Here is a 12232-nt window from a genome sequence, read left to right on the forward strand (position 1 = left end):
CTCAGAAGACAGATGTGTGACTGCAGCACCACCATCCAGCAAACCTTGAAATAATGCTGTAAATTTTTACAGAAAGAGACAAGAATGGAAAGTGGTATTGGACTATCATTACTATTAACTCTCAATTATCTATACTAATCAGGAGGAAGAGGCAGAGATAATGTTAAACAATGGATGAATATCAAATCGGAGAACTGGTCAATATCAGCACATGTTCAGACATCCCCTAATTCAATACTTTTGTACTTATCTCTGACCACTTTCTAGCTCAATCCCATAAATTGGTTCCATGTATGCTAGAGAAAGAAAGGGGCCTGCTTCTCTATAACTCACTCATCAATAATGAAAAGTTGACTGGACAGTGTAATACTTTAATATATTTGAATTTTGATGTATGATTTCTTTTTTTCAATGTTTATTTATTTTTGAGAGAGACAGAGTGCAAGCAGGGGAGGGAAAGAGAGAGGAGGCCAGAGGATCAAAAGTGGGGTCTGTGCTGACAGCAGCAAGCTCGATGTGGCATTTGAATTCATAAGCTGTGAGATCATGACCTGAGCCAAAGTTGGATGCTCAACCAACTGAGCTACCCAGGTACCTCAAAAGTGTGATGTATGATTTCCAAGTCACTTTTAAGGATAAGCTGATTCTTAAGTTAAGCACATGATCCTATTAGCATTACAGTTGCTATGCTTTAGGGGCGCCTGGGTGGCTCAGTCGGTTAAGCGTCCGACTTCAGCTCAGGTCATGATCTCGCGGTCCGTGAGTTCGAGCCCCGCGTCGGGCTCTGTGCTGACTGCTCAGAGCCTGGAGCCTGTTTCGGATTCTGTGTCTTCCTCTCTCTCCAACCCTCCCTCGTTCATGCTCTGTCTCTCTCTGTCTCAAAAATAAATAAACGTTAAAATTAAAAAAAAATTTTTTAAATAAGAAAAATTTTATACCAATGTTAAGGATATTAAATCATAAAAACATTTCCCAGAAACCTTTTAAAACACAGATTTTGACATTAAAGCCATTTTAAAAAACTATACACTTAGAGATTTTTCTTTAGTAAAAAATATATTATTTTTATTGTGAAAATAATGTATTAATTTTTCTATAACTATTATTTGGATGTGAATACATGGACTCATTGAAAAGTTTAACCTTAAACTTCTCAGTCCACAGTCCTGATCAGCAGATGTGATCTCATTAACTATTAAAAAGCAAAATAGACCATCACCAACAAAAATCACCTCTTAACATAATTGAACCCTGCCACTCTCCATTACTTGATCATGTCATTTCCTGATATGAAAAGGAAAGGTTCCTTGGGTGGGAACAGCAAAAAGGAGCTCACAGTATCAAGAATTACCAGGCTTTTCCCCCATCTTCATCATGGCCTCCATTGTCTCAGTTGAGGATCTCATTTTGTCTCCAGTTCAATTGCATTTTAAGCAAATAAGTAACTCCCAGTTACTATCCATAACTATCTTATTCTTACTCTTTTTATCCTGTGTTGACTGAGAAATTTACCCAGAAATTAGAACAAAATGTCCCACACAAAGTACTACCATTATCATATTTTGAAAAACCCTTGTCCTCTACTGTTAGGTAACATGTTTGTTTTTACATCCAGTGATGCCTATATTAAAATTGTTTTGAGAGCATACCAGTAGAAAGAACATTATTCTGATAATCAGGAAATTTGGATTCCGGTCCTAGCTTTGCCAGTAATTAGCTGTGTGTTCTCAGGGAAGTCTTTTAAACTCTCTGGGCCACAGTTTCTTCATTTATATAAAGTCCCCTGCAGTGCTAACAAACTTAAGTTTATTAGTAGGAAAACATTGGCCTTGATATTTTACTTATGACAAAGATCTGAGCCAGGAGAAAAAAAATTGACTATAATCTTTCTTTACAGCCCCATTTACATTCTGACAACCCCCGCCCCAATTCCACTCAAGAAGAACTGTTCACTGTAGGAATACAGACAGGAGGACAACTGAGTCAGACTGCATAATCTCATTCCTCAGTGTTTTCCAGTCACCAACCTTCTCCCACATATCAGCCATTCTTACAACTTCTCTAAGGTGAGTGGTTTTCAATGATAATCTACCTGGAACTGCCTTTCCTAGACCCAATTTAACAACTACTTCTCGTCTTTCTCCTTCTCTCTCTCCCCTATACACAGTTATCTCTGATAACCAGTTCTGCCAGTGTCTTACTGACCACCAACCTGGGCCAGGCACTGCTCAAGGAAAGTTCAACATTGCTTCTTTTAATCCTTACAAAAACTCTGAAAGGTAAATATTATCCGTCACGTTTAAAATGAAGATACAGGGGTGCCTGGATGGCTCAGTCGGTTAAGCGACTGACTCTTGATTTCGGCTCAGGTCATGATTTCACGGTTCGTGAGTTCGAGCCCCACATCGGGCTCTGTGCTGACAGTGCAGAGCCTGCTTGGGATTCTCCGTCTCCCTCTCTCTCTCTTCCCCTCCCTTGCACACACTCTCTCTCTCTCAAAAATAAACAAACCTTTAAAAAAGTAAAAATAAAAATTAGTAAAATGAGGATACAGACAAAGAAATTAAGCAACAGTTAAGGTCACAAAACTATTAAGTGATAATGCCTTGACTTGAACCCGTATCTATCAGACTCAGAAACATCTACCCATCAGGTAATTAATACTAAAGCAATATAGAATTTAACATCCCTATGATGATTCAAGAGTTTGGAAAAGGATAGAACATTTCTTCTGAGAGAAGGAAGTAAAGGTGAATGATGATATAGGCAGGTCTGAAAGGGGGGAAAGATGAAGAAGTTCATGGTTGGTGAATTCTTTTAATGAAGAGAATGAGGAATCTAGAAATAAAATAATACAAATGAGAAAACTTGTATTATTTTCATACTACATCTTTAAAAAGAGTAACAACTCTGATTGCCTAACTAGCCCCTATTTATCTCCATTACTAAAGCCTCATTATAGTCCATATTTAGGCAAAAGTCTATAAAAATTATTTCCTTCCCATGTTTTTATTTTAAATCTATAGAAAGTCAAGAGAATAGTAAAAATCACAAACTTGTATATCCTTTATGTAGATTAACCCACTGTTACCATTTTGCCTAAAATTGTTCAATCTCCTTCTCTTCACAAGATTTTGAACAACTTGAAAGCTACAGATATGACTTCTTTAAATAATGTAGCATACAGCTTCTAAGAATAAAATATTTTCCTACACAACCACAACACATGAAAAAAAATTAAAATTTCATTAATATCAATTAATATATAGTTCATATTCAGTTTCCCCAATTATTCTAAATAACATCTTCTTGAGAAAACATAGGTGAAAAGCTCCTTGACACCAGTCTTGGCAATGACTTTTTGGGTCTGACTCCAAAAGCAAAGGTAACAAAATCAAAATTAAACAAATGGGACTACATCAAACTAAAAAACTTCTGCACAGCAAAGGAAACCATTAACAGAATGAAAACACAACCTACCAAATGGAAGAAGATATTTGCAAATGATATATTCAATAAGGAGTTAATATCCAAAGTACATAAAGAACTTATACAACTCAATACCAGAAACACAAATAATCCAATTTAAAAAGGGCAGAAGACATGAACAGACATTTTTCCAAAGAAGCCACAAAGGTGGCCAACAGACACATGCAAAGATGCTCAGCATAACTCATCATCAGGGAAATGCAAATCAAAGCCACAATGAAGTATCACCTCATACCTGTCAGAATGCCTATTATCAAAAAGATAAGAAATAACAAGCGTTGGTGAGGATGTGGGAAAAACTAGGACCCTTATGAACTATCGGTGGGGATGTAAACTGGTGTAGTCACTATGAAAACCAATACAGAGTTTCTTCAAAAATTAAAAATAGAACTACCAATGATCCAGCAATTACAGTACTACGTATTTATCTGAAGAAAATGAGAATATTAATTTGAAAAGATTTATATACCCTTATGTTAATTGCAGAATTATTTATAATAGCCAAGATTTGGCTACAATCTAACTGTCCATTGCTGGATGAATGGACAAAGATTTGGTATACAGAGGTGGGTGGGGGGATGGGTGAAATAGGTGAAGGGGATTAAGAGTACACTTATTGTGATGAGCACTGAGTAATGTATAGAAACTGTTGAATCAGTATATTGCATACCTGAAACTAATAAAACACTGCTAATTATACTGGAATTAAAATTTAAAAAAAGAAGAAGATTTGCGGGGTGTCTGGGTGGCTTAGTGGGTTAAGCGTCTGACTTCAGCTCAGTGATGATCTCACCGCTTGTGAGTTCGAGCCCCACGTTGTGCTCTCTGCTGACAGCTCAGAGCCTGGAGCCTGCTTCAGATTCTCTCTCTCCCTCTCTCTCTGCCCCTCCCCTGTTTGTACTCTCTCAAAAATAAAAAAACGTTAGAAAAATTAAAAAAAAAAAAGAAAAAGAAGATTTGGTATACATACACACACACATACACAGACACAATGGGATACTACTCACCCATAAAAACATGAAATCTTGCCATTTGTGACAACATGGATGGAACTAGAGGGTATTATGCTACGTGAAATAAGTCAGACAAAGACAAACACCGTATGATTTCACTTATATGTGGAATCTAAAAGACAAAACAAATGAACAAACAAAACAAAACAAAACTCATAAATACAGAACATAGCATGGTGGTTGCTAGAGGGGAAAAGATGAAATGGGTGAAGAGGGTCAAGAGGTACAAACTTCAGTTATAAAATAAATAAGTCATGGGGAGGTCATGTACAGCATGGTGACTATAGTCAGTAATACTACAGTGCATACTTGCAAGTTGCCAAGATAGTAAATAACTAAAAGTTCTCATCACAAGAAAAGAATTTTTTTATAATTTTGTATGGTGACAGTTGGTAACTAGACATATTATGGTAATCATTTTGCAGTGTATATAAATGTCGAATCATAATGCTGTACATCTGAAACTAACATAGTGTTATAGATCAATTAGAACTCAATGAAAAATAAAAAGAAAGGAAGGCAGGCAGTAAGAAAGTAAGGCAGGCAGGCAAGGAAAGAAATAAAGAGGGAAAATGAAAAAGAGAAAGAAAAGGAAGGAAGGGAGGGAAAGGAAAGGAGAGGAGAGGAGAGGAGAGGAGAGGAGAGGAGAGGAGAGGAGAGGAGAGGAGAGGAGAGGAGAGGAGAGGAGAGGAGAGGAAAGGAAAGGAAAGGAAAGGAAAGGAAAGGAAAGGAAAGGAAAGGAAAGGAAAGGAAAGGAAAGGAAAGGAATGGAAAGGAGAGGAGAGGAAAGGAAAGTCTTCTTGGTTCTGATCCAGTATCCAATCAAAGTTAACATAGTAGACTTGTTATGTTTCTTTTAAACTAAGACAATTCCCTTAGCTTGGTTTTGAATTTTGTTTCCCATGACTGACTTTTTGAAAAGTCCCAAGCCAATTATGTTTCACGATGTGCTACACATAGAGTGTCTGATTATTTTCTTGTGATTTTATTCAGTTAAACATTTTTGGTAAGAATATTACATCATCTTTCAAACTATCTCACTGGTAGAATGTCTGTTTCTTATGATTAGATTCAGATGAACCATTTTTGATAAGAATATTACATATGTGATACTGTATATTTCTTATCATGTCATGTCAAGAGGCACATCATATCAAGTTATCCTGCTACTAGTGATATTAAATTTTATCAATTGATTAAAGTGGTACTTGTTTGGGGTATGTAAATTATACTTCAATAAAACTGATTTTTTCTTAAAAAAAATAACTCAGTAACATGCAGTCTGTATTTGGTCCATTCCTTCTAGCATATTTTTTCTGCCAAGAAATGATTGACAGTTGAAATATTTATTAAATGAGGTAATGGGGCACCTGGGTGGCTCAGTCACTTAAGTGTGCAACTCTTGATTTTGGCTCAGGTCATGATCTCACAATTCATGAGATTGAGCCCCACATCAGGCTCTGTGCTGACAGTGCAGAGCCTGCTTGGGATTCTCTCTCCTTCTCCCTCTCTCTGCCCCTCCCCTGCTCGCTCACTTTCTTTCAAAACAAATAAATAAACTTATTTAAAAAATATTTTATTTTTTAATAAAATATTTTTAAAAATAAATAAATGAGGCAAGGAATTCAATTTCAGGGTAAGCTTAATAGAAGTGCTCTGTTGAAATTTTCTTAATTGTGGTTCTCTAATTCTATAATTCCTTCTATAATTATTAGCTGACATGTTTCTACAAAGACTTTTCCCTGTACCTCCCATTTCTCTCTAGAGTAGCAGAGATTTTCCCCCCTCAATGTATCATAGTAATCCACTTATTGATACTCTTTTTGATGTTCAAACCATCCTAATTTGGCCAATAGAAGCCCATTCAAGCACCATCTTGTGTTCTGATATAACCTCATTAGTTTTGAACAATCTCTTTTCTTGCATAAAAAGTTCCAAACTCACCCTGTACATTCCCTGCCTGAAACCTGAGATCAGATATTTCCCTAAGAAGCCTTGGTTATAACTTTTAATGGGAATGGTACTTTTTTTTAAGTAGGCTTGACATACACCATAGAGCCCAACATGGGGCTTGAGCTCATGACCCTGAGATCAAGACCTGAGCTGAGATCAAGAGTTTGATGTTTGACTGAGTCACCCAGGTTCCCCTAATGGAAATGGTGTTTAAAAACCAAGATTTAGGTGCTTGAGGTGCTGTTCATTGCTATTGGGGTTTGTCATTGCTTCTTCGATCTTTCTTTTTTTTTTTTAAAGGGGGAGGAGCAGAGAGAGAGAGAGAGAGAGAGAGAGGCAGGCTTCGCACTGTCAGCACAGACCCAATGTGGGGCTCAATCTCACAAACTATGAGATCATGACCTGAGCCGAAATCAAGAGTCAGACGCTTAACCAACTGAGCCACCCAGGCATCCCTGCCTTTTCTATATACAGAAAAAGGGAACAGGAATTCATACTAATATTTGCAATTCAAATTTACAATACAGGGGTGCCTGGGTGGCTCAGTCGGTTAAGCATCTAGACTTTTGATTTTGGCTCAGGTCATGATCTCATGGTTTGTGGGATTGAGCCTCCTGCTGAGCTCTGTGCTCTTAGCACAGAGCCTGCTTGGGATTCTCTCCCTCTCTCTCTGCCCCTCCCCCACCCACATGCACACATGTGTCTCTCTCAAAATAAACTTTAAAAAATTACAATACAAATATAAAAGGAAGAGAAAAATATCTTCTCTTTTATCTTTCAATGAAAATCTTGGTTTCCATTACCATTACTATCCTCATGCCTTTTCTTTATCCTACAATATACAGGATGACAATATTATTACATTAGAATATATATAAACACAATACAGCGCATTATAATTGTGAAACTAACAATAGCCTCTTAAGAAAGTTTAAGATTTCCCTGCAGATCTTTTTATCCTTAAGATTACATCCTAGTAAGAATGTACTGTCAAGAACACACGTTCAAAAATCTGAGCTGGATTATGTTATAAATTAGTTACACGGGTTTGTTTGGTTTCAATTTGTATGTATTCGATTTTAGCACTTGTCTTTCTTCCCACTCTTTTTGGCTTCTTAATTTTGAGTATTTAAACTTTTAGATAGGCCAAAAATCAAAACTATGTCAAAAGGTATACTTGGAGAAGTCCTGCTTCTTCCCTAGCTCCTCCACCTCATTCCTATACACCCCCTAATTTCATGAGTTTCTAGTTTATTCTTCACACACTTATTCTTTAGTGTTCCATTTTATAAAAACAAGCAATTAGACTTCTTGAGAGTTAATGTATACATTCCGTCAGTTAAGCAATACCCCTATAACCAAACTCTCATTTGAGTGTGGTCATGGTGCACAAAAGCTGACTTGCATCACGTTTTCTACTTGTAATAATGGATACCTTCATGTACAAATAAACTCCCACCTGAATTCTCATTAATCCACTGTAGAGAGTCCATATGAGCATTCAGAATTTTGCAGATCTGCTGGAGCTAAAAACACACACAGAAGCTTTAGATTATGGTTATTCAGATACGGTAAGTAAAACAAACATAAAAAATTGAAATTACGAAGTAACTTTTCATTTCTTTTGGTAAGAAATGGACTGAAGATATATAAAATATTAATGACTTTTTGCTCTTTCATATTTGTAATGTTCATTACATCTTCATATTACTTCAATCTAACAATTTTGTAACTGTCAAGAAAGATGCCTATAATTCAATAAGACTGACTACGACATAAAAATAAGTAAAAAACATTAACAGACATTTCACAAGACAAGAAATTCATATAAAACTTAAAATGTTACTTTTTTCAAACAAATAAGCAGCTTTTTATTGAGGTACAATTGACAAATAACATTTTATTACTTTCAGGTGCATAATATAATGATTTGATATTTATATATATTGTGAAATGATCACCACAATAACTCTTGCTAACATCCATCACCATATGTGGTTAAACACATTTTTTCTTGTGATATTAACATTCAAGATATAATTGCTTAGCAATTTTCAAATATGCAACACAGCATTATTAACTATAGTTACCATGCTGTATACATTACATCCCCATAACTTATTTTATACCTGGAAATTTGTACCTTTTGACCACCTTCACCCATTTCACCCACTGCCTACTCCTTGCCTCTGGCAACCACCAATCTGTTCTCTGTATCTATGAGCTCATTTTTTTTGGTGCCGGTGTTTTTCAATTCTACACTTAAGTGAGATCATTCGGTATTTGTCTTTCTTGGTCTCACTTATGTCACTTAGCATAATGCCCTTGAGATCCATCCTATTGTTTAAATAGCAAGATCTGCAAGTCAGCAATTTTTAATAAATGGTAATACTCAGTTGTCAAGTGTATGGAGAAAACAGGTACATTCCTATATAGCCTATAGTAATAAAAACTGACCCAACCTTTCAAAATGTAAATTTTTACAATATATATCAACAATCTTAAAATATTCATATCTTATTCTACTTCTAGGAACCTATCCAGAAGAAATAATCAAATCTACACATAACTGGTCATTATAGAACAATTTTATAATGGCAAAAATTTGGAAACAATATCTCCACCAATTTAAAAAAGCAATCCAATATATTATGGTAAAGTCACCTCTAATGAAATATTATAGAGTCATTAATATTTTCAAAGATTTCCAAAGTTTTCAAAGAATGCTTAAAATTTTGAGAAAACACCATGAAAGAATATTAAATACAAAACTCTATATATGTTTGCTTCCAATGCTGTTCAAAACAAAAGGAGAATTTTTACCAGCACAGCAAAAAGACTTGGAAAAAACATACCAATGTATTCACAGGGTACTGGTAATATAGGTGATTTAATTTTCTTTATAGATTTCCACATTTTCCAACCCTAACACATTGAATAAGTATATGTATTAAGTTTGTAATGAGACACACTAGACATTTAAATTTTTAAAAATATTTTTATGACTATTGTAGTAAAGTCCAGGATATAATAGGAAGAAATGAAAATGTTACACCTAAAAGAACAGTATGTAGTGAAAGTAGCAAATTTAGTGTGTTTTAACATAACAAATAGAAATACAACTTGTACTAGGAACAATGAATTTTTTAAATTTTTTAACATTTATTTATTATTGAGAGACAGAGAGAGACAGAGCATGAGCATGTCAGGGGCAGAGAGAGGAGGAGACACAGAATCAGAAGCAGGCTCCAGGCTCTGAGCTGTCAGCACAAACCTGACGTGGGGCTTGAACTCACAAACCAAGAGATCATGACCTGAGCCGACCAACTGAACCACCCAGGCACCACAATGAGATTTTTTTTAATGTTTGTTTATTTTTGAGAGAGTGCATGTGGGGGAGGGTGAGTGAGAGGGGTATGAAGGATCTGAAGCGGGCTCTGTGCCAACAGCAGGGAGCCTAAGGTGGGGCTTGAACTCACAAGTGGCAAGATCATGACCTGAGCCGAAGTCGGCTACTCAACCTACTGAGCCACCCGGGAAAAATGAGTTTTTGTAAGACAATGTGACTGAATACCATTTGCCGAAATATGGATTTACTTAATAAAAATTTCAGGTATTAGGTTTTCCCTCCCATCCCCAACCCCCCAAAAAGTAAAAACAAAGGTAAATCCCATCATTGTGAATATTGTTAAATATCGTTGCTATCTTTCTACCCTGGTGTATGGCCCACGGTAAAGGAGCTCTGTTGATCTAGTTATAATAAATTATCTGCAAGAATGTTATTGTTCAGCAAATGTTTTCTCTGCTTCTTGTCCAATGATCTATGCTATCTGAGAAAAGAGATGAATTGTTGCTGATCTCTTGCTTCTTTTGTCCTACTATCAAGCAGCAATTATCTTTAATTCACTCATCTTAAATATCTCAATCACCCTTGCCAGGAAAAACAAAAACAAAAGACTCACACCATTTACTCCCTGCTACCAAAATAAAGTAAAACAAGGCTAAGTAAACAAAAAGGATAAGGATAAGATTACAGGCCCCTTTTACTTGCTCTGTTCAGAAACTTCTCGTATTTTAATTTAACACAGAGAGACTAGACAATAGGTCGGCCTCATGAGTAAATCTGCATGTATTTGTCTATGCATAAAAATTCTTTTATAAAATAATTTTGGATTTTATAATCATAATGGTGACCTAATAGGTCATAAAAAGAAAACTTATTTTCTGTCAACTTGCGATCATCTATGTGAACACAAGGAGACGGTAGCATGGATAATCCCAGTCTAATTTGTATTTGTCTTTGTTCAATTTTAGATTCACCCAAAGTAGAGAATGGCATAATTTTTATAGTTAGAGGGTACTTCAAGATCATTTGGTCCACCCTTGACATTTTGCAAAAGAAGGAGCTAAGATCCAGAGATTAAGTGACTTAAATAAAATTCTAATGCTTTCCTAAACTATGCCATGCTGTCTCTTTATAATTAAAAAAGTTAGTAATGTATACATAGATAAAGAACTATCTGTATGATTGGACAAAGAGCTTACTAAAGAATAATCACAATATACTGTATATCCTTTGTCCTCACCTGCCCAGATCCTGGTCCCACTCCGAATTATAATCAACAGATAGAAAGTACAATAGGAGTTCCCACAATGGAAGATTCCTCTTACCATTACTGCCATGGAGTGGGAGGGGGAAAAAGAACTTCATTTAGCTGCTATGACAATAGGGAAAGGTGGAGGAAATAAGCTCTTTAATTGGAGCACAGATAAAGGAAACAATCCTTTCTCATGGCCAAATTAATTCAAAACATCTCAATTCTCATTGGAGGCTCAGCTTTATTTTCTCATGCTAAAATACACTTACATTATAAGTGAAGTAGAATTCTATGAGGCAGACAGAAACGTAATGACCACATCAAACAAAAGTTCTATGGAAAAATATATTTTAAGACTCAAATGGCTGACTTATCAAACTTTTGAGATAGATCCCAGTTATAAATTAAGGATGGCCTGGATATACCTAATAAACTCAAACATATAAACTCACAATTATATGAACACATAGAAAAAGGAAGAATGAGTTAGCCAATGAGTAAGTTGACAGAAAAAGTAAGTACAGGGACATATTTAGCTGTGTGAAGAGCAGGGAGAAAACCCTGAAAATTTAGGGAGGAAAGTCATTTTTTTTTACCCTCCTAGGAATAATCACACAAAAAAGTCATAACCTTTTCTGCTCATAAATATTTCCTGCCCCACTAACTACACCCCAAAGTTCAGATCAACAAAGGCAGGTAAGGAACACAAGAGGACAGGACAAGGTGACTAGCTAGAGGAACCCACAGAATGCTAATTTCATACTAAATCTTGCTTGTCTAAATAGATAAAGCAGTTAACGCACCGGGTCAGTGACGTCTGCAGGACTTCCGAATGTATTCAGGTTTTCGATAATGTCCTTGAGATCTTGGGCCATTCGCTTCAGCTGAGCATCTATATTTTCTGCTAATTTGTAACTGAAAAGGCAGGTAAAATAAAAAGATTAACAAGAAATGCTTTCTCTGCTACGTCTTGTTACTGACATACAAAGATGATGCTGCCAGCTGGATTTGCACCAATCCCCCCCTTCTAAGTAGGTCTCAGTTATGACAAATGACACATTTTTATGTAGGCAGCATTCACAACCTTATTATTAGCATAGTCTAAAAAGACTCCATAGGTGAGGCCTTGTATCCATCTTGCCATTTTTATAGTCACCTATTTACTCTCTGGACAATGTT

At 35.9% G+C, this 12232-nt stretch overlaps 1 protein-coding gene across 3 annotated transcripts in view; it reads right to left on the reverse strand.

Annotated features, from left to right (window-relative positions):
• NUP62CL (nucleoporin 62 C-terminal like) overlaps positions 1-12232 on the reverse strand; it is a 79678-nt gene that overhangs the window by 15655 nt on the left and 51791 nt on the right. For 2 of the 3 annotated variants that reach the window (XM_027054899.2, XM_027054898.2), the window contains 2 exons: positions 11857-11968; positions 7915-7981 (listed from right to left, as the gene is read on the reverse strand). In XM_027054899.2, coding sequence (XP_026910700.1) covers positions 7915-7981; positions 11857-11968 — 179 coding nt within the window. Of the gene's footprint in view, positions 1-4496; positions 4615-7914; positions 7982-11856; positions 11969-12232 lie in introns of all 3 variants that reach the window. The other variant, XR_008289811.1, reaches the window with a different exon arrangement.

Source organism: Acinonyx jubatus, chromosome X (assembly GCF_027475565.1).
Source record: "Acinonyx jubatus isolate Ajub_Pintada_27869175 chromosome X, VMU_Ajub_asm_v1.0, whole genome shotgun sequence".
Taxonomy (NCBI): domain Eukaryota; kingdom Metazoa; phylum Chordata; class Mammalia; order Carnivora; family Felidae; genus Acinonyx; species Acinonyx jubatus.